This window comes from Sander lucioperca, chromosome 16 (genome assembly GCF_008315115.2).
Source record: "Sander lucioperca isolate FBNREF2018 chromosome 16, SLUC_FBN_1.2, whole genome shotgun sequence".
NCBI classification, from domain to species: Eukaryota; Metazoa; Chordata; class Actinopteri; order Perciformes; family Percidae; genus Sander; species Sander lucioperca.
The window spans coordinates 21,274,094-21,300,643 of NC_050188.1; the positions used below are offsets into that span (position 1 = coordinate 21,274,094).

Here is a 26,550-nt window from a genome sequence, read left to right on the forward strand (position 1 = left end):
TCCTGGCTTTAGCTGAAAATTTAACAGACATAGGCCTATATGAGAGTATAAATATTGTCATCTAAATATTATTATATACATTATATATATATATATATATATATATATATATATATATATATATATATATATATATATATATATATATATTATTAAAATGTTTTTTCCAAGATGGCCAACTATTCATTTCTTCCTGACAATCTCAGACATAAAGAAAACACATCACAGGCACTTTGATCATAGTGTGGTAGCTTACCTACAATACATGCAAAGCTTTGATTCTTCATATTTCTTTAGTTGTGAAAAGAGCGAAGACACGTGTGTGTGTGTGTGTGTGTGTGTGTGTGTGTGTGTGTATGAGTGCGTGCAGGCATGTCCGCTACAATCCAAATATATCAATCATGTTGCTTTGAAGACATTTTGTCAGGTACATACAGTATCAGCCAAAGACTTAAAACTGCTTTGAGTATTATTTCTTTAAAGTGATGGATGTCAGGACTGTTTGAGAAAAGTATAAAATACAGCAGTATAAATACTTAATCAAAAATCATTGTCATGCAATATACAAAGGTAATAATTAATCTGCTTGATGTCACTGCTCTAAAATTAACTCTGAATGAGATAATCACTCTTTATTTCAGGCTCAGTTCCAATATTCTGTCTTTGAGTTTTCTATTCAAGACTATTAGAATAAAATAGGGGATCAGTTCAAAAGCTTTCACCTGATGCTTAATCTGCCTGTGCATTCATTTGGTTGATGAGTTGAAAGTGGTTCATTACAACACTGGTCCTTATCAGCGGCATAAAGGTATTTTTTGCACATGTGGGTTGATTAGAGTGTGCTGCTGGATTCACGCAAAACGGCACACGCACACGCACACGCAAACACACACACACGCACACGCACACACACACACACACACACACACACACACACACACACACACACACCAACACACCAACAGTCCCATATATTCACAGAGGTGAAGAGAGTCTCCCATTTCCTGTCTGTCTGATACCATTATCATTATCTGTGCCATGCTCATAGCAACCATTTAGAGCCAGGAAGAGTCTGGCTAGCAAAGTAAGTACACATTGTGCAAATTGCCCCACTATTAACTAATCAGTGGATAGATGCACTGTTACGCCTGATGTTCTGCACCGTCATCGTCACAGTCAGCCTCATCCATTAGAAACATCAAAATTAAGTTTCAGCATGAAGACATGCTCCTACAAAGTGTTTTAACCACCACACTGCCCTGTGTACAGACATTTCACTGAATAACTACCTAATCATTAATTTAGTAATTACAGTAAATCAGTGACAACATGCCACATGTGAATTCTTTCAATTCTTTATAAATATATATCTGTAGTTCTTTTTCTTGAAGTACAAATTCTTTTTAACGCATTAAATCCTTTTTTATTTGGCAGATATGTATGAAACTCATGCTTAATTAGTGTTATGTGTAAATATTGATTTAGAACATATTATACACTTGTTAATTACAAACAAAGATGCTTGACATTAACTACTTTTCAATTTAGGAAATAATATGTTAAAGACGACTGCCTCCAGTCTTTCAACAGATTGAGGACATTTTTTTCTCAAATGTTCATTAATGGAAGATGCAATATGCTGTAAAACATAAAATCTTTGTAAAATTACAGTCTGTGTTGCAAAGTACATTCAAATGCATTATACATATTTTAATTAGAATATATATTTCATGACACAAACTATGAGCATCAAAATGGCTCAAGAAGTTTACATTTGTGAATAATAATTGTCGTAATTATTGTTATTATAATAACTTATTATTATTTGAATAATTATATCATATCAGAAATTTAGCTTGCAGAATTTACTGTCTACTAAATTGTACATGCCTGACTTGTAATTATGTATTATTTATTTAAGTTATAATTGATTTGTTATGTATTTATTATTCATTATAATTATTATATAATTAGTTTAACAATTGTTGTTATTGTTTTAAAAAGTTATAAATTGCCAATTAAACTGCAAAAATAATAATAATAAAAAAAAGAAATGTAACTGCTCTGTTCATAACCAATGTATAATTACCTATATGAATTATATTAACTTATCAACAGGTTATAAATCTCTTCAGTCTGTAATTTAAGCTGCACCCATTGGCCTGCTTTTAACATGTTTATGTCATAACAGATGTATCATGGTTCACTAAACCAAGAGCAGACATTTATAAATCTTTCTAAAACTCTAACAGCAGGGATTTCAGACAGGCAAAGAAAAGCACATGAATAAATCTTAATAAAGCTGAATATGTACATCACAACCACGGAGTCAAAATGTAGTAGAGAAGTGTCGAGACTGTGTTAGTACTCTTTTTATAAAACATCTAAAACATACATAAGGGACTGTGAAGAAATACCATTAAAGCGCTATGAGAGAAGTTACAATACTGACATGGTAAACATGTGTATAGTGTAATATAGCTGAATGTTTAATAAAACTCAATACTTAGTTGTTATTTTTAATTTTAATGTTGTTCCAATTAGTCAAAGATATCTTTCTCAAGAATGAGGTCTGATTTCTCAACTATTGTTTGAAATTTAAAACAATTTTGAATTTGCATGAACAGGAAAACATCCCCCTCAAGTTCTTTAGAGCCAGTACAGAGAGAGAAGAAAAGACAGTGACAGATGGGCTGAGCCGAGGCCTGTGCTGTCATCTAGGTGACTTACTGTATGCCACTCTTCATCCCCCCTTTCCATCTGCAGATCATAATTTACATCTTAAAGATAGCCTTGCTCTTTCAACTCCAGCAAAACATTCTTCCACAGTATGCTCTCAATTATCCTTGTGAGGGAGAACCCTTTCTAAAGAGGCCACCCCCTCTCCACCTTTGCTATTTTTTCCACATCAAATGGGTTTTTCAAAAGAATGTAAATCTTCTATAAGGCACTGAGCTGATCGAGCAGAAATAAATTAAGAGAAATTAAGAAATTAAGGCAGCTGGCATCAACACAAGCCACACCATCCTTTATCGAACTGGAGGCTGCATATTTTTGCATTTTGGGTTTTCTTTTCCTCTTAAAATGTTAAAAGTTTAAATGTTCCTTTCAAGGTAAAATAGATACAATCAGTGTAAGGGATGATATTTACTGACAAGAATAGAATAACAGATATGTTAAGATTGATATGTACTAAAGATCAGAACAAACTTGTTTGCAAAGATGGATATCTGCATGCAATGCAGACCCCATTAGGATACTGCCTTTTGTCCTACATCGTTAACTCACTTGCATCAATAGGCAATTGGAGAGGCAGCGCACTGCAGCTGAGGGCTATGGGAAAGCAATTAAAAAAACTATTTTGTTGCTGGACTTAAGCCGAAAGGCATTAACTACAATTCCCTTCTGGGCACAGTGTTCCTAGTACGCTCTGTTGGGTTGGGGAATGGGCTGTGTATGGGTGCTACAAGCTGTAAACAGACAGAGAGAGAGAGAGAGAGAGAGAGAGAGAGAGAGAGAGCGAGACAGGTGCTGAGTATGCAAGGTAGGCAGCAGGAAAACTATAGTAGCTTAAATCTTGTGACCAGAGTGTAAAAAACAACAATAATACAATAAACATTCAATTAACATTAGGAGCGACGATTGAGAATTGAGGAATAGGAAATAGGAAAAGATAAGAAGCCAGTGATAAATTAGAAAAAGAGTAAAGTAAAGGCCCAGACACACAGACCAGACGGCCGACCCTCGGCAGAAAAGGCAGTTGGACTTATCAGTCTCCCCGAGTTGTTCAAAAAAGTGCCTCAGAACACATCAAAGCGACGAGACGTAATACGTCTCCATAACAGCAGGCAGCTCTAATCTGTATTGTCGCCCAAAAATGAAAACCGGCAGCTGATTGGACGAACACGTCACGTGGGTCTGGTTTCTCCGGAAATTCAAAGACAGACTGTCATGGCGGCTTGTTCAGAAAACGATCTCATATTTTACTAAAATAGTTCACCGAAACGTGTTTCTGAAAACATTTTAAGTGAGAAATAGGCCATACAGTTGCTGAATCTGTCTTCGTTTCAAATCGACAAAGGTCAGTTTAAAAGATTTTCGTCAGATTTTGAGAGACTCTAGTCACGCTCATTCCGCTCCCCGTTTCCGGGTTAGCACTCTACCAATCAGATGGGTAATTTGAGTCCGACTGCCGGCAGTGCCCACCCCGCCGATTATACATGTCAAATCAGCCAAAATGAAGGCTGACGGCCCCTCGGACGGACAACGGCACAGAACACACCGAACATACTCGAGTCACTGACCTCGCCAGACTGTCCGACAGCCAATTATCGGCTCTGTGTGTAGTAGGCTTAATATGTGTGAACAGAGAGCTTTTAAGGAACAGAGTGGTTATGCTGCAAATCATTCTCTCTTTGCAAAACAAGCCTCTGAAGCCTCATTCTGAAGCCCCTGAATCCCTCTCAGACCCTCAGAAAGAGTCCACCCGGACCTCTCTACTGCTCTGACTCACTGTTACTGCAACATCAAAGGGCATGTTTGCCATTCAAGGAGGGTCCTTCATGGTAAACAGCAAGAGTTTGTTTTCAATACCTCGCTCTGGAGTTTGTGGACGTCAGATCCATAAGTTTTTTTGTGTGTAACATTCAGGAAGAATCCAGTATAGTAGATCAAGGAGTCATTGTGTCATTGCTAAGGTTTAAAAAATGAAAACAAATAGAAGCAGCATTTGAAGTTTCACAGACATGCAGAGAGTATGTTTGCGCAAATGTCACTTGTGTGATGACAAATGGCATGGAAATAAATAGTAACATTAGGAGGGTTTTCTACAGCGTCAAGGTCGCATCCAACTTGAAAATGCACCTCCAAATTTCCAGAAAGCAAATCGTCTAATGCAGAGACCAAAAAAAAGAAAGTGAATGTGTTAGAAAGAGAAGAAAATCATAGGCCAGAACCTTCAAAATCAGCGTAACGGCTTTCCCTGGGTGCCACCAATCAATCACGGAAACCGTAATAGGGGTGATTACACCTGGTATTACATCCGACCCTGTGAGTCATAGAGAGGCTGGCAGCGTGAGCCAAAATGAGGATGGAAAAGAGCCGAACGGCAAAGGAAATCAATGAGTGGTCTTGTAGTCGAGGGATATTGTAATAAGTCAGAATTACCAATGTCTCACAGCACACACACACACACACACACACACACACACACACACACACACACACACACACACACACACACAAGATCTGCCCTTGGAGGGAAAAAGTAAGCTACATTAATTACTGCCAACCACATTGGGCTTGCTTTTTAGCCCCCTGAGAGTGAGGCTTGGATGTTGAACAGCAGGGGTCTTCTAAAGGGGCCTGACGTGTAGCTTATGCTCTTGCTGAATATTTCTATGGGTCTCAAAAGGATTTCTGAATCATCTACTTCATCATCTTGTTAATTCATCTGTACAAATGCTGAAGTGTAAAAAAAAAAAAAAACAGGCAAGAATTAGCTTTAAAACAGTAAGTAAAATGTCTGTAAGCTGTTTCCTCTGTTTCCAGTCTTCAAGCTAAGCTAAGCTACAGATGTGAAAGTGGCAAAGAACTTGATGATCTTTTGTTTTCTTTCACATGTAAAATCTTCTATGTGGTGCAAAACACAAATTCTCATTAATAAAAAGATCACTATCTATGCCATCGTATTGACAGATTGCAGGCAGGTATGCAGACATGCATCAGCACTGTGTGAGAGGCCAAATCTGAAGAGTCGGAACCAAAAAATATTCCATTGTGTCACTCTAAATGTCAGTGTTTATATAAAAAAAAAAAGCACATGTATATCTGGAATGATAATCTGGACACCTTGCTGGTAAAGAGCAAGGACGATCTGAGGTGAACACAGACAGAAAAGCAGAGAAGCAAAGGCTTATCTCAGGGGTGGCGAACCTGTGGCTCTTGAGCCGTATGCGGCTCTTTGCCTGCTCCTGTGAGGCTCTTACTGTGTGGCTGGGGGCTGTGTCATTGGTAGACATTGGTACATGGTAAACTTAACTTTTCTGAAACATACAGTATTTCAGATAAGTAAACAAAAAAACACATTTGAATGCATCTGCCAATACTGCCAATACATTTGCCAATTATTTTAAAATGGAAAATAATGCAGCAGAGTTTTGAGGACAGATTCTGCAACCTGAGGAAAAACAGCGGCCACAGATCACCTTCCTCGTTAACCCTTTCACTGCTGAATCCGATTGTTTGAAAGCCCCTTTAGTGACAGATGAGTGAAAGAGTTGCTTTGAGTGGCCACAACCAAGTTCAAGCAAGACCTGAAAAGGATTGTGGATAACAAAGACTGTCAGGTTTCCCACTGAGTCAATCTAAGTGAGAAAAAAAACTGTGTGTGTGGCTTTTTGCTATGGTGCGTTTTTTTTTGTGGCTCTTTATACCTAACTGGTTGGCCACCCCTGGCTTATCTTAATGTAGAATAAGGACATTATGAAAGGTTTAATTCTCTTTTTTTTTAGACCTCGACCTTTCAACCAGACCGATTCGAAACACTGCATAAAAAATATTTTAACTATTTAAATGGATATTTTCAAGCCATCACTCCACACAGTGACCCAAAATGATGTGCGCTCTGTGACTGTATGTCTCCCCAAGCGACAGAAACGGGTCGCGGGTTGACACTTTGGCAGGGAAAACCCTCCAGGACGTGTTTTCCAACTAAACACGGGAGGGAGAAGGTGAAAAGATTTAGAGCAAAAGTGTGAGGATGTAAGGAAAAGAGAAATGGCCAAAATAACAGGAGTGACTGAAAATGCAATTAAGAGTGAAGGACAGAGATGAAGAGAGGAGAAGACAGAGATAGACAGAGAAAATGAAATGAAATAAGAGAAGGCAGGCCGGTGTGTCAGTCTGGCTTTTTATAAACACAAGCAAAAGGTATAAAAAAGAACAAAGAAATGAGACAGTAGACACCATGAAGATGAAATGAGATAGGTTGGAAGTGAACAAAAAATGCTAGCACATACATAGAATGTGAAGTAGATATTGAAGAAAAGGACAATAAAAGCAAAGAAGAACAGCTGTGAATGAACATAAATTCCAGCAAGATGAATAGGAAAAAAATTAGATAAGTATACGTCATTTCTTGTTGCGCTGACAGCAGAAAATAAAAGCATATGGACTTTAACATGCTAATTGGATTCTTTAAACAGACATGTTTGTTCCATTTACTGGCAAAGTCATCCAGAAGGATAAAGATGAGTCCACGGAAAGTAGCCTTTTAAAGGCTGTATCAGATCGTTTTTGTTTTACAATGTAAATATATATTGATGATCTTACCCCCATGAACTTGCAATGGCATGTGGCTGTTGCCACGATGCACCCTTGTTCTAACAGGCTTAATAATAGTATTTTAAAGCAAATGAGTTCACTATCAGCGTGAAACATTTAGCAGAGTAATTGGTCATTTTTGTTTGCAAGGAATCACTTGTTAAAAGAAGATTTCAGACGGTTAACATCTTTCTTAGCCTGGTGAAAATTTAGAAACTATTCTGTAGAATTAAATTTGCATTAAAAGCCTAATTTATTAGCTTTAAGGAGGCTTCAATCAGTCTTCCGCCAAGACTTACAGCTATTCGAAAAAGAGCTACCTTACCATTTAAAACAGCAACAGTCCATTAAGTTAACATCACCCTAGCAATTTTTGTATCCTTTCGACAAATTGCTTTTTTCTGTTTCAAAACCTATAATGTGATTTCTATGACCATAAGGTAAACTTGTAAGATGAACGCGATAGGAATAATAAATGTGGGACTGCACGTTCCTCAGCTCCACAAACAAATGCCCATGATTTCAGATACGGAACGTTCGATCAATCAAGGAAGTAAGGGCGCACGTTTTGCCATTAGCTGTGCAGCTATGTAGCAGCTTGAGTAGCGGTGCAAATTTAATCCAGGTATTAGAGGAGGGGAAGATATCACATGTCAGTGTAGACACAAAAACATTTTTATCAAAATGTTACACTATCAGAAATGTATCTGTGTGTATATCTGTCTTTGTCAAACACACACACTACTCATGCTGTCTCTGTTGTGTAGACCTGTTTACTAAGCCATGCACTGGCCATTCACTCTATTCTAGCACCACCTATTGATACTACTATATGAAGTGCTGTAGATGCAGCACTATTTACAGGAGATGTATCGCTGGATAAAATACATGGAAAAGTCATTTTTGTGCATCTCTTTCCTGGAGTCTAAAGTGAGTTTAGTCACAAATCAAATGTTGCAAGCTTCTATTACTCTAAAACTTGTTCATCCAGCCACCAGCACTTGGTAAACAGTTTCACGGGGGCAGAGATAACTGCAACAGATGACTGTGAAATTCAATTTTACAACAGCAGATCCCCTTGTCCTCATGGAAAATCATGAACAAGAGCATTTGCTTGAATAAAGTTCATATCTGACTCACAGAGAACAGAACATGAAAGATGGACAAAGTTGTGCAGAATGGCTCCAGCTGTGCTGCACATATTGCAACACTTAACTTTAATCGCACCCTATAACCAGTCCGGCTTGCTCAATAGTTTTAGCTAAGTCAACTTGAGTGTCTTTTGCTACTCTTTAAATGTCTTTTTCATTTTACACAGACACAGGTGTGCACCTCTGTGCTGTCTTTTGTAGCATGAAATGAAGAAGTAAAGCCTGACCTCTGGCTCTGACAATTTCCAATTTATTATGTAAGAAAAAGGCTAAACCACACCCTTGGATCTGTCTGAGCCTGATGTATGGCTTGCTGGCATAGGAACTCTAATGTGTGACATTTCAGCGTTAGTCCAAATTATGCAGTTTCTCCGAACATTTATCCCAGCTTCTGTTTCAAGGTTTGCAACACAGCCAATGTAAGTAGTTACGGTAATTGCGTGACAGCAAATTTGTACAAATCATTCGACAAGCTTAAGACAGCTTGGGGTCGAAGGAGAGGGCTTTTCCACATTGGCAACTCTGGACCACAATCATGTTAAAGGACAAATCCGGCGCAAAATGAACCTAGGGGTTAATAACACATGCGTACCGAGTCGACCGTTCTCTGGGATTTGTTTTCATGCTAATCGAATGTGACCAGTTTTATCGCAAACCGCTAATTACCTTATAACGCTAGTCGTCGGGGCACGGCTAAAGTAAAAATAAATCGCTATTTCCATACCACTGACAAGGCTCAAAATAGCACCACACTTCAACGGTAGCATAATGAGGGTCCCTACATGTAAACCGAAGCATTGAGAACTTTGTAAGTGTACAGACAGTTTATTAAAAAGATAGTTTTGAAAGACAGTACCGTTCACGTATACAGGCGGGCACCATCTTGGGAAAACAGTCACAACCAGTCGAACCACGAACGCATTGCAACGTGAGCTGAACTGTCACTTGAAATCTCCCAAGGTCCGTGGTTTCCCAATGGGTCGATAGGAATTACGTTTGTGAAATGTAATTACATGGAAATGCATGAATTATATCTGTTTATTAAAAGTTGTTCCACTGGTCGTGACTGTATACGTGAAAGGTACTGTCTTTATAAACTATCTTTTTAATAACCTGTCTGTACACTAGCATTACAAGTTAATTAGCGGTTTGCGATAAAACTGATCACATTCGATTAGCATGAAAACAAATCCCAGCGAACGGTCAAACTTGTGTTATTAACCCCTAGGTTCATTTTTCACATGAGTCTTGTTTCCTCTGATTTGCCAAGGGAGCGTTATGGAGCAGGACAAGTATCAGTTAGTCCTAAGGAGTAAATTGAGCATCTTGTTCATGAACACAGCGATTACAATGCCCAGGCTGAGACAAAGAGTGACATTTTGGGTCATTGCATGTAGCTATGAATAAAACATGGAGCATTAGCTTGATTAATATTGAGGAATAAGAACAAGCAGTGGATAGGCTGCTGACCTTCCCTGAGTGATGGGTATCAATTGCATGACACATTGTGTATGTGTGTGTGTGTGTGTGTGTGTGTGTGTGTGTGTGTGTGTGTGTGTGTGTGTGTGTGTGTGTGTGTGTGTGTGTGTGTGTATGTGTGTGTGCGTGTGTGCGTGTGACAGGGAGGGAGACAGAAGCTGTGCCGGCCATGTATTTGCATGCGTGCAGTGTTTTTCCCATGGCAATTGGTTTCAGCGGAAGCGCCATGCAATTACAGGAGCATTGTCCAAAACCTCCAATAACACACAAAAGCACAATGATGCTGCATAAGTTTGCATCTTCCCCATTCATCCATCTTCTTTCATTTGGGCGCAAAGCTTCAAAAGCTGTCCCTCAAACATTTGAAGATATTTGATATATAACACTCTTTTTTATTATTATTGGAGGCACAATGTCCCTCTAAAAGCCTGTCTTTCCTTTTTCATCTTTTTATGCAGACCTTTCAGACCTCTCGCTCCTGTCCCTTCAAACGTGAAGCAAATTTGCCGCTTGTTGGCTTGCCCGCTCACCTGCCTCTGACCAGACCAACAGACAGCATGTGGGATGATGAATGACAAACTTATTTCTGAGACTCAGAAAGCAGCCTGACACGATGCCAACCCAGCCCAACTCACTGCGGGGCTCTGTCTGCACGTATCTCTTCATTGCTGTTTTTCTCATTCCGTGCTGTTTCTATCTCTCTCTTTCTTTGTCTGCCTCACTGTGTCTGTTGCTATTCTTGTCTTCGTCTGTATTGCACAGCACGTGTATATCTGTATGTGCTGAGTAGCTATCCTTCCTCACAGTCATGTCACCTTCACTCACCATTGGCTCTAATAAACTCCCAGATGACACATGCCATTACTCTAAACACGGTTACGTAAACTCAAAGGAATCCCCAAAAGAAGAATCCCAATTTAGCCGCAGACATCTTCAAGGCACGCACTTCAGCTAGAAAGCAGACGCTCTGTTTCTGCCACAACTGTAGACTGAACGCAGCATTCAGCTATGATTTTGGCTTATTTTGTTTCCGGGCTGTGGGCCGGTGGGTCCATGAAGGAATGCTTATTTCCCCTTTCCACGAGTTTGCTAATATAATCAATATGAGGGCTAATGCATGAGGGTGGTTTAAAGCAGTGTCAAAAATGCTCACAGAGAGGAGAAGAAGTCCTGGGTGGATTTGGCCAGTGAAAAATAACAGTTCTTTCTGAGAGCAAAGCAAAAAGTAGCTTTAGCCTTATCCTCTACACAGACACTGTGTCCTTTACCTATGATTAATATAGCGAGTGTAGAAAGGTTGCATGCATTGACCTTTAATCTGTGTATCATGTCTACCTTTGTGCATTGCGTGCTGCGTGATTGCTCGTTTGTGTGTGTGTGTGTGTGTGTGTGTGTGTGTGTGTGTGTGTGTGTGTGTGTGTGTGTGTGTGTGTGTGTGTCTATGTATTTATTAGTTTGTAAAATTATATGTATTGCTGGGAACATAACAGATGCCTCTCCATTTTTGTTCTGTTAATTTATCTGAAGAGAAGCAGGAGCCTGTGTGGATACATTGCAATCATATATGTGTGTGTGTGTGTGTGTGTGTGTGTGTAGTGTGTGTAAGTCGTGTGTGGATGTGTAGGCTATATGACGTATAGGATTCATCTGTAGCATAAGCTTCATATCTCTTTGGTTGCAAAGAGGAGCACACAAGAATCCAAGCTGCCTTACATGCACAGTTTGTACTTCACCATTGAAAATACCTCTATACATTTGCATTGATTCACCAAGAAGTATCAAATCTGCACAATGGTGTTTATGGTATCTATTCCTGAGCATTCATGTATTTTAAATACCCTGTGGGTCACTGCATTGCCCAGAATTCCTTTAGCAGAAGCCCAAAACCACTGAATAAAATTAGCTGTGTGTATAATGCTTGCACCTTTTACAATTCTAAATCTACGGAGTCTTCTCAGCCTTTGCTTGATTTTAAATAGAGGTTCATAGACAACTGTACAGCATGAGTCACATCCTGCATGTTCTCCCTTGCTTTAAATAATATTAATCTTACAGCATGAACACAAGAAAAATGAAAATCCAATTCACATTGCGTCAATAGTCAGCCCACGCAAAGAGGAGCGGATTCCACTTCATCAGTGCTAAAAAATGTGACACAAAATGAGGCAAATTGGGATTTAAGCTGACTGACAGACAAACTGAAAATATGGTCCCCTTAGCTGACTAATCTTTATACCAGTAATAACTTTAAGAAGTTAAAAAGACCTCAGACTTACTTCAACAGATTTTCAACAGCAGCCCCGGTAAAAGAAACGGATGCTGAGGAGGTCCAGAGAAGCCCGGGGTTGTCCTTTCTCAGAGACTGACTCGCAGCTTTTGCGCTCCTATTAAACGCAGCGTCAATAAGAAAAAAACTTTATTTTGTGCATCCACGGAGATAAAACCCATAATAAAAATCGATCAAATGCTGCTACAGCCGCGGCTTTGCCCACGTGTCTGCCTTTTTATGAGATTAATTAATGACCGGCGGTGCGCGCGGTAGAGGAGTGTTGGGCAGGGCGCCGGTCTGTAGCCGTTATGAGCGGTGACAGTTGACTGCCCGGTAATCCAAGTGCGTCTAACTGCCTCCAGTTACGTGGACGAGCGTGAGGTGGTGGAGCTCCTCCTCGCCTTATCTGTGTGTGTGTGTGTGTGTGTGTGTGTGTGTGTGTGTGTCTGTGTCTGTGTCTGTGTGTGTGTGTGTGTGTGTGTGTGTGTGTGTGTGTGTGTGTGTGTGTGCGTGCGTGCGCGTGCGCGCTCAGTATGGACACTATTAAAAACACAATCATGACAATTTTTTCAAAAATTGTAATTTGATTGAACTCAGTTTCTCAGTTTGTTTGTGAAAAGTCAACAGTGACCAAAGTGACCTTTTTGTACTCTGGGGGTTACCATATATATATTTATTTTATTTTACAGCCTACATATCTTGTAATCACTAATATAAACAGTATAACTAATGGTCAAAGGACGTGTTACAAATCACATAATAGCTTACATTGTTTTGTTATCAAACTGATTATCTAATGACCATGTTAAATCGGTATAACAGCAGTTGCGTCAGATGGCTGCCCACCAAGAGCCAGGGTCTGCGTTTATGCCTGTTAAAAGGAAGTTTTTCCTCGCCGCTGTCTAACCAAATGCATGCTCTTGGGGGGAATTGTTGGGTCTCTGTAAATTATAGAGGGGAGTTTAGACCTACTCTTTCTGTAAAGTGTCCTGAGATAACTACTGTTATGATTTGACACTATAAATACAATTGAATTGAATTGAATTAAATCCCTCCTTCCCACTTTAATGTCTAACTGTCACACTATCAGATTGTATCAGTTGATACTTGCTGTCTCTCTGCAGATAACCTTAAAGACCCCCTTAAAACATGTTTTAAGACATAAAATAACATACTTGGAATTTTAACTTGTGTCTGATACAGGTTTATTTCCCACTAAAAAGTAAATTATTATTATTTCATTACATTGTAGTATTTTATTGTAAAATGTAATTGAAAAACAAAGCAAATCAACAACTATGTGAATGTTTTCCGTTTTAGAATTGTAACTGCTGGACACAAGATGTCTCGCACTTCACTGAAAAGTCCATTTTCCACAAACCATGTCTTTGTGTTGCATGGACCATCCCGACTGGCTTCCAGTTGTGATGGCACAAAACCATGCTTGTATTATATTTAAAGGTTCCCTGTGGAGTTTTAAACAAATAGTCAAACCCAGCCTGCCATTAGTCTGGAAGCTCACAGTTCATTTTCAATTTCCAAGTGGCGTTATCATCGGCCCTAAATGCTTCCAGGTGCAATTGAATAGACCTACAACCAACCAGATGTTGAAGCAGGATAAAAAATGGCTGCATGGTCTAAAACATTTTCAAATTACAGCTTACAGTACATTAAAATGTGTTTCTGAAAACATTTTAGGCAAGAAATTTGCAATACAGTAACAGAATCATGATTCATATTTGATCAGAACCGCCTAGTTTGACAGTTTGATCTGAGTTTTGTGAGCCTGGTGTGTTGTGCGCACACACACACACACACACACACACACACACACACACACACACACACACACACACACACACACACACACACACACACACACAGATAAGGCGAGGAGGAGCTCCACCACCTCACGCTCGTCCATGTAACTGGAGGCAGTTAGACGCACTTGGATTACCGGGCAGTCAACTGTCACCGCTCATAACGGCTACAGACCGATGTTAGTTTCGTCGGTATCTACGTTCGGTAATCATGATACTACTCTGTCAGTCATCGTCTTAAACCAGCCCCATGTGAATGTTGTGATTGGCCCGTCCAGGTTCTGGCCGCCTGGAAATCTGTCTGAATGTGAGGGGGGCTAGACGTAACTGCCCCAGCAAATGAAACGTGTTTGCAGATTTGTCCTACCACACTCTATTCCACTGATCACCAGGTGGCGGTAATACGCCAAGATATGCCGCGATGTTCCAACAATGACATAAAAGAAGAAGACTGCAAGCTTGTAAATGTGGATGTTAGCAATGCTGGCTTTAAAATACTCAACTGTTCAAATGTTTTATGAGGAAGAAAAATGCACTAGACACGTTTCTTAGACCTCAAGGATACACATAATGATGGTGATGATGTTTTGGTGAGTAACACTAAATGTAAACACAACTTTTGTTTAAAAGAAAACTCCACAGACAGGGCACCTTTAACATGAGCACTGAGGAACTTCTCCAGCAGATGGATGTGATAACAGCCTTCTAGTGTCAAAATGTACAGTGAAGCTCAAATATCCAAGTAAAGGACCAGTAAGCAAAAATGATTTTTGAGTAGAGGTAAACTTTAAAGCTTTACTTCAACTAAACAGCAACCCTAAACAAGATGTTAAATATCTGCATTTTTTAAATGACTCAGACCTTATAGAGGCATTATAATTAGCAGTGGGTCCATATGTGACCATAATTCAGGCAACACAGGATTTGTTACCCATTTCTTAGATTTCTTAAATCTTGTGACAATGATTGATAACTGGGGATTGTGACCTCAAACTCATCATGGTTTATCTCATTACTGCTGTTTATGTTAACTCATATCAGCATGTGAATTGAACACCCATGCTCTTTATTCATTTAACAAAGCTTTAGACTAAGACTTCCACTGGACAACTGATGAGTTGTATTGTATGTATACCATTACAGGTTTTTCTGCATATTTGAGATAGACTATCTATTTAGTCTTGAAGTGGGGCGATTGTTGATTTGTTTTTTAAAAAAAAAAAGGTGTGTTGTATGATGATGCAAATAAAAAGGCAAGATCACTGAGAGCATAAAGCACTCACCTAGCAGGTGAGGCCTATTAGAGGCCTAGTAATTTGATGCCTGGTAGTTAGACTTGGTGGTGTATAAAACAGAACACATCTTTGGGAACCAACACCCTTGGGAGTACTTTAAAAACAGGAAGGGCTCCTAATTGTTGTCTTTTAGTTGCACAAACTTATCTTTACACTCAATTACAACACAATCAGCTGTGTGTCTCCAGTTCGTGGCAACACAAATTTAACACACATTTCTCTCTCTCTCTCTCACACACACACACACACACACACACACACACACACACACACACACACACACACACACACACACACACACACACACACAGACAAGTCAGTACATGTTGCTGCATACTTATAACACATTATAACAGTGGAAGACATGATGAGGCTGTCATCTCTAAAGCTAGGAGATCTTCAGACAAGCAGTGCTGTCTTCAAACCAGCAGAACATGCACCTGGGAGGAGAGGAGTGGACAAACACAATCTACTTAGAAATGTTAGTCATCTTCCCAAGCTAAAAACAACATTGCCCTTGTCAACTATACGTTGTACATGCATGTCTGCACATAAGTCAATTAGATTGACCCTAAATCATGCTATATAATGAAGAACGTGACTTTCTATTATTACTGATTTCTGGACAGGGAAAAAGAATCCATTTTTTGGTTGTCAATGACAATTTGTATGTTTCGTTTGTTGTGTCATCCGGCTACTTTCTCGCAGAAACTTGAGTAAAGATAATTACCTCTTTTAAAGAGTCCATCATGTTTTTTTAATCCTCCGTGTCCTCCTAGCAACTGTGTGGAGGAGGGGTGGGGGTTGGGGTTGGGGCGCAAGCACGATTAAGGAAGGCTTGTGTCATATGGATGCTGTCACTACCCGATGTGAGTCAAGTGCAGATGTGAGTTGCGCATGCTCAGATTTAAACGGTTTACGGCATAACGTGTCATACTGAAATTTGTGAAATCCATAAAATAATAAACTTTTCTCATTACAAACAATAACAGAAGATGGAAATCATTTCAAAAACGTTTTAGTTATCTATTATCGTTTGATTGCTAACGTTAGCTCAAAACGCCATTCAAGTGACAGCCTTTGTTGTGTTTGACTGCTAACTTATAGCCAACAGTGAACAAACTTCGTTTTGCAGGTCCATTTTTATTGTATTGACATTACAGAAGTCTCTCGTTAGCAGGTTCTTGTCGCAAAGTGACGCATGCGCAACTCACATCTGCACTCGACTCACATCGGGTAGTGACAGATGTCATAACTTAGAATTCTTCATGGGGGCGACAGAAACTACACACTACAGCTTTAATAGGACGTTAAACGTCTGCATCACATTCTGGCATGAAGGAATGTGATTATGATTACTTTTTAATCTTGGAGAACTTACTAACGAATGAGGCTGGAATGATTGTTAGTGTTGAAGGTTAAAGACAGTGGTGCGCTTCTGCTAATTATGCTTAATAAAAGAGAGAACATTGTGAATTTCCATTGATTTTGCACAAACACTCTTTTATCGGATGATGAATGAATGGGTAATGTCATCAGGTGACGCTTTTCGGAGTTTAATTCTTGACTGACTGTGGGTTCACTGGGTTTGTTTGTCTGTGACATTTCATTCATAAATGTCGGCTTTTAATGTGGCAGTGAATCAGGAAATGTGCCCATATCCCAGTAAAATCACCATGGTTGCTGGCTTCTTCAGTTTCAATGGAGTAGCTCCAGGATTTTTCTCTAAATTACATTACCCCTTTAGTCTCTCTCTGCTGCTCAGCTTCAGGAAAGATTGAGCTGTACAATGTTATTGAAGCCACATTCATGCATTCTATTTCAGGGTAATTTCTTAAAAAATGAAAGTTGCTATAATCCATATTTTTATATTAACAATGTGACAAATGACTGATTTGGTTCACTTTCACTGCTTTAAACTCCATTTCCAGCCATGAAAGGCAGCTGTTTTCAGCAATCTTTAAGCCACTGTACACTACTGCTCAGCACCAAACAGCAGACAGACAAAGTTAGCAACTAGCTGGTGAACATTGTGGAGCATGTAGCCACTATAGCGCCATTATATTTCCTCATGGAGAACTAAACAGACCTAGGAGAAGTGTGAATATTGTACATTCAACTGATGGCCAGATGGCCATGAATGATAATGTTGCTCTGTACCTGCTTGATGTGTAACTGAGCAACTGTTTGCCAACAAGTTTGCCATTTCAACTTTATGAGGTGTCAGTGTTGTGTTTAAAATGTATTTCTGCTGCACACAAGTAGCACAGGTTTAAGAGAGCTATAGGTTAACTGATACTTTGTTGCCAGGTTGTGTGTCTTGTGTGTGGATTATATTGTTTAATATCCTTTTCTTTAGGTGTTTTTAGTATAGATACGGATGATAGATTGATTGATGTGACATACTGGTAACACTGTACCTTTTAGAACATACCCAAGTTAGTGTCTAGTGTCAAGTTAGTGTGATTAGTTGGTTAATATTATTCTCATACACCTGTATGAAAAAGTAAGTAAGTAAAGTAAGTGTCTGCGCATATCCTTGATCAGTTACCACAATATATATCCAGTTTAGTTTGCAGCAGGTATTGCAAAATACAGATTTGAATACAACGTGCTCATTCAGGGAATGTTCACCCCTCCTGCTCAACCCTCTCATGGGCAGCATATGGTGGGTCAGCTTTTCTAAATCTAATATATATTAAAAACCTATTATTAAGCTGCAAATTCAATTGTGCCAATGTGTCACAGGGCAGAGCCTTCAGAGAACTGCTGAACGGGGAGCTTGATATAAAGTCTTTAACCTCTGTGAAGCTGGTAATTGAAGCATACAGGCGAAGAAGAAGTAGAGGAAGAAGCTCCAGCTCAGATTGATATCTTTATGTTTTATTTATTTTATTTCAGTGCTTTTCAAGTATGTCTGAAGAAAAAGAAAAAGAAATCATCATCTGGCCTAGGGAAAAATAGGCATCTGTATTTGTTCATTCTGCTCAAATCACTTTTAATCCTGCTAACTTTGATGGAAAGGGATTCTGGCACATTTGCAGGAGGGTGAATCAGTACATTTATTTACAGCTATGAGTCATCTGCTGCGAAATAGATCGTATTGTCAAATAACAAAAGCACAGTATGGTTGTTGCAGTAAAGACCTGTGGACAGAGGGTAGGGTGTGGTCAATATTTTGTTAAAACAAAATGTTGAACTCCTATATAATAGGTTAAAACCCCTCTATTAACTAAAATCTGTCATAGGCAACTGTAGAAATCGGTATTCACCTCAAAAATCAATTACTGCCCCATTACCGTAGCCAAGGCAGGGTGAAATTACATTAGGACTTTAGAAGCGGGAAGGTGGTGTAATGACTATTAGTGAGCCTCTACAACTTGCACGTGCACAGGCAACAACAAGATTAATCTCTTTCTGTTGGCATTAATCTGGGAATCAATAGACAATCTGTGAAGGCTTCCAAAACATCTCAGAAGCAGAAGTATGGAGTTGTCTGACTTGTTTAATTAAATAACAGCTACGTGTATTTGGCGGCCAGATGGACAGTGAAGAACAGCCTAGATTCACAACACCAGATGCATCAGGTGTGTAAGGGGAAGGGCTGCGGCAGACCTGACAGAGGGTGATGGATTTTGGGGAAACTCTGATGCCATGTCGGAGCATGACATGTTTGGTCTACAGTTTAAAAAGACCAAACTCTAAAAATGTGCATGCAGTGTGTTACCCCTGTTGCCAGAGTTCAATTTATGTCAGCAAGTTCAGCCATACTACACACTTATAATGCTGTGATTTAATGCAGCTTTAAATTAAGATTTTTTTTAGAAATTGTGAAGGACTCATAAAACATAGAAAGGCATATTTACATCTAATGAAGTTTGTTTCTATTCAGCACCAGCATGTATAGTGCTCACATTCTATTTTATAATCTAAGGAGTTTTCATGAGCAACAACAAAGTTAGCCATCAATCTATAGACAGGGCTGTTTTCTTTGCTGATAATATCACAAATAGCAGAAATGGATTTCCTGTTTCTGGCCTTGGGGACATGCAATGGACAAGATTGATTTGTCTAAAGCAAAAGCAATACTATACTATACTACTTAGGATTTCGTTTTCCTTGAGGAACTGTCTTTAAAATATTCAATCGCTGCTTGCCCATCTTAAAAATGTCAGATTTCTTAGATTAAAAACACAAGATGAGTTGGTTCTGTGCCAAAAAAGAGAGAGGAAACTTGTAAACCATGTAGCTGGATCTCCACCCGGTGGTTTGTGAGAGCACTCTGAAGGCAGTGTTCAATTCAGCAAACCACATCCGCCCACAGAAACAGATTGTAGTAGAATAAATGCTGCTGACTCAACACCTGAGCTTCATGGCGTGGGTTGCTCCAATATTCTGAAACATATTGACTACAGGTGGCTGCGAAATCTGTTGTATGTGCAGTTTACTAGTTTAATTACTGTGAAGTAGTCAGAAAACTATAGCTAATTTATTATCAGACTGATATTATACAAAAATGTTTTTGTTGTTTTTACAAATAAATTGAGGATATTTACACATACTTGTACCCCAAAATAGAATTGTAAACGTTGCTTTTTTGGGTTGTTGTTATTGTTGTTGTTGTTAGATATGTGTGTATGTGTATATGTGTGAACATGTGTGAATCTGCCACCAGGGGGCATCTAAGATACTCCCCTTCAGCTACACCTATAGTATGTTGAGGTCTCCTAAGAGCAGTACATGTTCATGTAAATGTTTAATTAGCATACTTTATCAAGTATTTAGTACTTAATAGTACACAGACATTATACACATACTTACTTTGAAATCAGTATTTTAATTTGATAACTTAAAAATCACTAAACAATATTACTGTCTGACAAACGATCAAAGCATCCTACATGGAATTAATCTTTGTTTTAAATGTGAAGCATGCTTCAGTGTAAACGTCCATTAATCACCATTGAGAATGGGAGACAATATGACCCTGCCTAATGCACTGTAGCTAATGAAATAACTGGAGCAGGATCATTTCATCTCAAGCCCTCTGAACTACACCAGATATTTTGCAGCCGGTGTTACATAGCCACCCATTAATGCCTCTAGACAGAGCTTTGTATAATTAAATGTTAACCAGCTGTATCCATTTGTACCATCTTACACATTTGCTATGTGTTTCGGTGTTCAAAATAACCCGCAAGAATATGTTGCTGCAAGGTGTAATTGAACTCAAAACAAAAGATTTGTTACGATAATTGTCAGTCTTAATGTCAGCTGCAACAGAAACATATCTGGTAAAATATGCTTCACTGTATGATGCTTATTTTTTTTAATGCACCACCACTGACCTGTAGTGGATGACATTCCACACGCCTCTCTCCCCTTTCTGCTTTCTACACCTCTGAAACATACTATTACTTATATTTTATTGATTGAAAAGTCCAGGCAGGGAAGAAAAGTTTACTACAAGGAACAGGAAGTGAAATAAATCTTAACCTCAATTACCCAAAGCCACCAGTAGTGATGATTTCAAGATGATGTGGCTTTTGAGAAGCTGAGTACAGACTGTTAAGATGACACCCTAACTCATATCGCTATCGAGTAGATGATTTAGCTTTGGTTCTTAATAGCAAAGGGGCTATAGCCAGATGTATTACTTTTTATTGCTATATATAGCCCAGCCAGCAATTTCCTTGATTGATATCTTCTATAAATATTTACTGTCGTGGAAAATCACAGAGCACCTTATAGGAGATGGAACTAAGCAGAGTTAGGACAGTCGAAACACAGAATACTTTGAATTGGTAGCATCTTTCCCTTAATGGGGTTACAAAGCAATTTGATTTTTCTTGTAATACATAAAGTATGTATGTTATCTGAGAAAACTTATATTATTGATCAAAGAAAAGGGAAAATCTTATCCAATAATATTTGTGCATACATTATCTTACCATGCTTTGTGCGTGGATGCATTCTGGTTTGTATTTATAATTACAGTGTATATGTGAATAGAATTACATTATAATTGGTGAAGCTTGGAAGCTCATTATTCACATTTTGTAAACCGCTCCTCGAAACATGCAGAAACATAATGAACCTGCGACAGTCACGTTTGCTGCGCCATAATTGTTTCCTTCCTGATTCAAGGCTATGCTGAAGCGACGAGATAGGCTTGAGTGCCTTGCAAAGTATTACCAGATAAGGAGGGAAGACAGCAGCATTAGTAAGGAATGGAAGAGGCCTCAAGATAAAGTGAAAGTGACTGTGAGAAATTGAAGGAAACAGCCAAGCCTTTTTTTTGCCTGCAGTGTTGTTGTTCTTTGGTAAAACTAATAAAGACACTCTTGAAGGTTATATGCGGTGGTTAAAAAAGTTGTAAGCAACACATTTTTAATTAGTTGATTATTTAAATAACTCACAATGCAGTACCGACAACAGCAGCATTAAAGCACAGAAATGGCACACTACTGTACAATTCTGTTTTTTTTTATTAAAAATGTGCTTATAAACAGCAAATAAAAAAGTTCACTATCATAATGTATTACTTATAGAAAACATACATACAGTATCAAAACACACAATTGGGAACATTAGTGCAGTAGTAACAAACTTCATGGACAACATACAGTAAAATCACATTTGAAATTTCTCATAAAGCATTACATACAAATACAGTGTAGTGTATGTGCCACCATAACTCTTCCAGTAACAACAAAGAACAGCTGGTCAGAATTTTGACATAACAGTCAGTTTATTAAATGTTAGTTTCCATTTAGGGCTTGTCCAAGTGAGAATCCCTGAGTGCCAGACGTCTACGCCTGCAAGAAAGTGATGCGATTATTTCTATTCTGTCTCATGCGACGACCTTTTCCATGGCTTGTGTGTTTTTTCCCTCCTGTAACAAAAAAATGTGTATAACAACTGATTAGTATGATAACCTATATGTCTATACTCATAAGTAAGCAAATATAACTGTCGAGAGTCAGATTTTCCTTGGTTTCCTTTGATAATGTAATTAGCAGAGCATAATTATTCTCCTTAAATGATCATCTTCAGTTACAGGCTTCATTGTGGACAGTGAGACGTTCACCACATGCATTCCCCCCTCACACACCTTTAGCACACACGTCCATGCAGTTGTGCTTCGAGACAAAGTTGTTGCTGCTCCCTCCGCAGCCTGAGTAGATGAACTCCTCGCACATCTTGGTGGCTGTGTTGTAGTAATACCGAGGAATGGAGGCTGAACACCTCCCTTTGTCCAGAGGATCCAGGCAGAGCACAGGAACAGCTGTAAAATAAGAGACAAAGCACAATTAGACCGTCAGTCATCGTCTTTGAAGAGGAGAACCGCCTGAGTCTTTGATTGCTTTTTACCATTATTTCCACACATAATGAAAGTGTGAAGTTCTCTCAGCACGTCTAAATTGCACCTGAAATGCTAGTTTGTTTCTTCTTTCTTAACAACATAATTCTAACTTTTGGAATTAAATCATGTCTGGTATCTCACGCAGAGATGCCAGTGAGCAGCATCACTTCAGGATGACTCAGTGGCAGCAGGTCAGAGTAAAAAAGTTTATACTAACTTTTTTGTGGACTGCAGTACTCCTTACAAGAGGTGAGGTCTTGGAAGCGATTAGAATTGCCCTGGCAGCCACCGTAATGAAAGAGCTCACACTGCATGGTGGTCATGTTGAAGAAGTAGCGGCGAAAGAGGGCCCGGCAGGGTCCCTCCTCTTTAGGAAACCTGCAGATTTGAGGAACCTCTGGGGAGAACAATGACAGGATTTAAGGTTGGGATTAGCTCAAGTGGAATCCTTACCTCTAATTATGTTACACAGAAAGAACTCACAATAACAAGTCTAATCAAATATAGCTTACATTTATTATTTTCTTAGTTGTCAAGGTAGGCTACAGAATACAAAGAGTAAAACCACACCTTCATCATGTTGAGAACTTACTTGGGATTCTGAAACATGTTTTCTGGCACTCGTGATAACTCTTGAAGTTATTGGCATTCCCTTGGCACCCACCATAGTAGAAAATCTCGCACTTTTGGGTAATAGTGTTGTAGTGGTAGCGCTCAATTTGTGCCCTGCAAGGTCCCTCGTCCACTTGAAGAAGACAAACGCCTGGAAGCAGCAAAGATATTGTTACTCAAACACGAAACCACCGTAGAAAAAAGGGTAAAAAAAAAAGCTTTAAATATTGCTGCGCGTAACACCGATCTATATTGCAAACTTGTCTAACGCAGGAGGTCACATGATGGCCAACAACAAAGACTTTTAAGTGCTCTTAAAGAGTTCTGTAAAATAATGAAGAAACGACGAAAACATGATGTTAGGTTACCTTTAGGTGACAACGCCAACCCGTTGTAAAACGAGGAGAAAAGTGTCAACAGTGCTAATATGCAAAACTCCATTGTGCCAATTTTTGCTCCAACACCAGTCTTTTCCGCTTTGCCGACCATCCCAGCCACATACAGCTGCAGCTTTATAGTGAAGTGTTTCCCAGGGGAACTTCAGGGGCGGGGATGTAATGACTCATGACCATTACTACAGTGCAACCAGATTGGAGTGGTGATGAATTCATTAATGACATCACAAGGTTCGTTATTACGTTGTAATATTGCGTTATGCGACTGTTACTGTAATGTAGTGACTAAGGGCATATTCAACCCAACTGAAATAACAAGGGAGAAAGTTACATTCTCTCTGCTTTTACTAGTCACTGAGGATGAGGATGAGTGTGATGATGAAGTACAGAGAATGTGTAACCCCACAGCATCTTTGTAATTTCAGACAGTCTTGTGAAACACTAACATTGCAAATTTACATTTTTACTGATCTGATCCATCCTGCCAAGTTCCCATCACATACCTGGCTGACTGGACACACACACACACACACACACACACACACACACACACACACACACACACACTTTCACTCAAAACCTAAAAGTACTGTGAATACATTTCTAGCCTTGTGATCTATGTTATCTTTTATTTGCTTAATAATTGCAGCTGCCTTCAACATTCTTCCAGGGGAACAGTGATGTCTTGCACCAAACGCTCAAGGCCCCTATAAGACTTGAAAGCACATTCTAAAAACTTTTTATTTTTACATATCTGCATAATTCTATCACAATGGTTAGTTCCAGCTAAAGTATTCTGCACCTTCTGCGTGGAATAGCAATGTTGTTACAGACTGATTCATTACTGTAATGGCTTGTAAATCCAAAATTAAAGAATTAGAGGCATGATTTATTTTAATTTACCTGTTTGAAACTGACTCTTGTAAATTTCTCCTTTGAAATGTAAGGCCTCCCTTGATAAATAGATTCTTAATCTCAATGATAAAGCTTAAATAAAAAAAAATAGTGAATTGTTAAGGATGCTATTATAAAACTGCCGTGCAGTCCTGTTTAGAACAATGATGTGTCTCCATTTGACAGGTGGAGGCTAAATACAGATTAGCCGTCTTATCAAAGTGACCTGATACATGAAGCACCACCCCTTAACCCATTTCTGAGTATAAGAAAAAGCAAAGTCAAAACAACACAAATCCAAATTGAATCTGCAATATACATTAAATACAGCTCCTTGTTTTACACATATTCAAAAAGAACCCAAACAGACACCTGTGTGATTCACCGTCCGCTTTGATAGCATACTTCAGATACTGGCTTGATCATACAGTGGGTCCTTGTTTTAATCAGATTAGCGGATTAGGATTGTTTATGCACTTACTTTATAACCCAGATTGAGGGAGAGGAGAGGGATTCTTCAACAGGATTTCAGGGGTGTAGGACTGCACCCTTTAAGCAACCGTAAGTACATTTCTATTCTTTCAATTGAGTTTTGTGGAGTGTAATTTACAATCCTTTGAGATTTTTTTATCTGTCATATGAAGAGGCAATGACGATTTAGCAAAAAATGGTGAATGTTTCCTTTTTTTGACAGAGAATGCCAGTTATCAACATAGATGACCTGACGGACAAGGACAAGGCTTTGATGGAATTAAACCAAAAAAAACTTGAAGTGAAACTTGAGAGGTGGTTGGTAAGTTTCTTTGCACAGAAGTGATGACAATGTCAGTGTCGTAATTGTTTTCAAAGGTACCAATGAATAAATTAGGTTTTACACTTTTCTCCTTGACATGCAAAACATAATAATTGTCAACCTGTTAGAATGTAATTGTATAAAGTACCCTTAATGCTACCAGGAGCAGCATTTAGAACTGGAAAAAACATTTCTGGATAAGACTGTCTCCCAACACCTTTGTCTGATCACTTTAGACATCTAAATGCTGTGAGGAAGTCAAGGACTATATTCAGGCTCGAGAGGAAGAGGACACCCTCGTCAAAGGCATTTCAGAGGAGAAGAACCCCTTCAAGGAGAAAGGTGGCTGTGTCATCTGCTAGACTCGACCTGAGGAGCTCTTCATAGCTCAGATTAGCACCCAAGGACATTCTCCCTCCCCATATAAATTGGATTTGCAGACTAGGGGACATACAGTAATAAAGAAAAAAATATTCACAAGTATCCATGTAAACGATTCCCCATCTTCTGGACAGATTTGTAGCCTTATAATATTTTTCTTTGAAATGATTCATAAATAAGAGTTGTATTTGGCAAGGGTTATATGCTTCTCTCTCATGCGGTGTATATGGTCTGAGCAAATGGGCCCATGTTCTACTTCATACACAGAAGCAACTGTCATTAAATGTGCTTGTTTATAACTCAGCTTGTCTCCATTATTTACTGTGTTTCAGGTTATAGACAGAGTAGAGAAACAGATACATCTTCATAACTCAGTTGGCTTTAAAGTTTACACAACATATTCTCAAATACCTTTAGGAGATCATTAACATTTTGTAGCATGATCAAATTACCATAATGTACAAGTTTTAGGTCTTGTCTTCATAGTTTAACATTTTTTGTCTGGAATAGAAGAAAATGTAGGCAGGTAATGACTCGCAAATACATTTACTGTTATTTATTTAACATTCACAGCTTTTATACTGTAGGTAAACCATTAAATAACAGAAAATGTTTCGTTTTTTTCTTACCGTGGACACACGGTTAATAAACAGACATTTTTTGGGGGGGGTTTTACTGCGGGACAGAGTCCGTGTAATGAGCTGCTAGTACCTTTTCTGTTATTTTATGGATTTATTTCTTAGAGTGTAGGGTGCATTACATGTTTTAATAA

The 26,550-nt window shown here is 38.8% G+C and overlaps 3 protein-coding genes across 3 annotated transcripts in view; 1 reads left to right on the forward strand and 2 right to left on the reverse strand.

Moving 5' to 3' along the window:
- calcr (calcitonin receptor) overlaps positions 1-12,567 on the reverse strand; it is a 64,980-nt gene extending 52,413 nt beyond the window's left edge. The window contains exon 1 of the mRNA XM_031323236.2: positions 12,230-12,567. The gene's annotated coding sequence lies outside the window, so the exon portion shown is untranslated. The remainder of the gene's footprint in view (positions 1-12,229) is intronic.
- A 9,496-nt stretch (positions 12,568-22,063) lies between these two features.
- On the reverse strand, positions 22,064-23,850 carry tfpi2 (tissue factor pathway inhibitor 2). The gene is made up of 5 exons (XM_031323284.2): positions 23,684-23,850; positions 23,296-23,466; positions 22,921-23,100; positions 22,452-22,625; positions 22,064-22,232 (listed from the first exon to the last, which is right to left on the reverse strand). Exons 1-5 carry the CDS (start codon positions 23,802-23,804, stop codon positions 22,150-22,152), a joined length of 729 nt encoding a protein of 242 aa, XP_031179144.1. The 5' UTR covers positions 23,805-23,850; the 3' UTR covers positions 22,064-22,149.
- A 1,033-nt stretch (positions 23,851-24,883) lies between these two features.
- gngt1 (guanine nucleotide binding protein (G protein), gamma transducing activity polypeptide 1) lies at positions 24,884-26,081 on the forward strand. The gene is made up of 3 exons (XM_031323103.2): positions 24,884-25,165; positions 25,299-25,397; positions 25,634-26,081. Exons 2-3 carry the CDS (start codon positions 25,302-25,304, stop codon positions 25,757-25,759), a joined length of 222 nt encoding a protein of 73 aa, XP_031178963.1. The 5' UTR covers positions 24,884-25,165; positions 25,299-25,301; the 3' UTR covers positions 25,760-26,081.
- Positions 26,082-26,550: the final 469 nt, after the last annotated feature.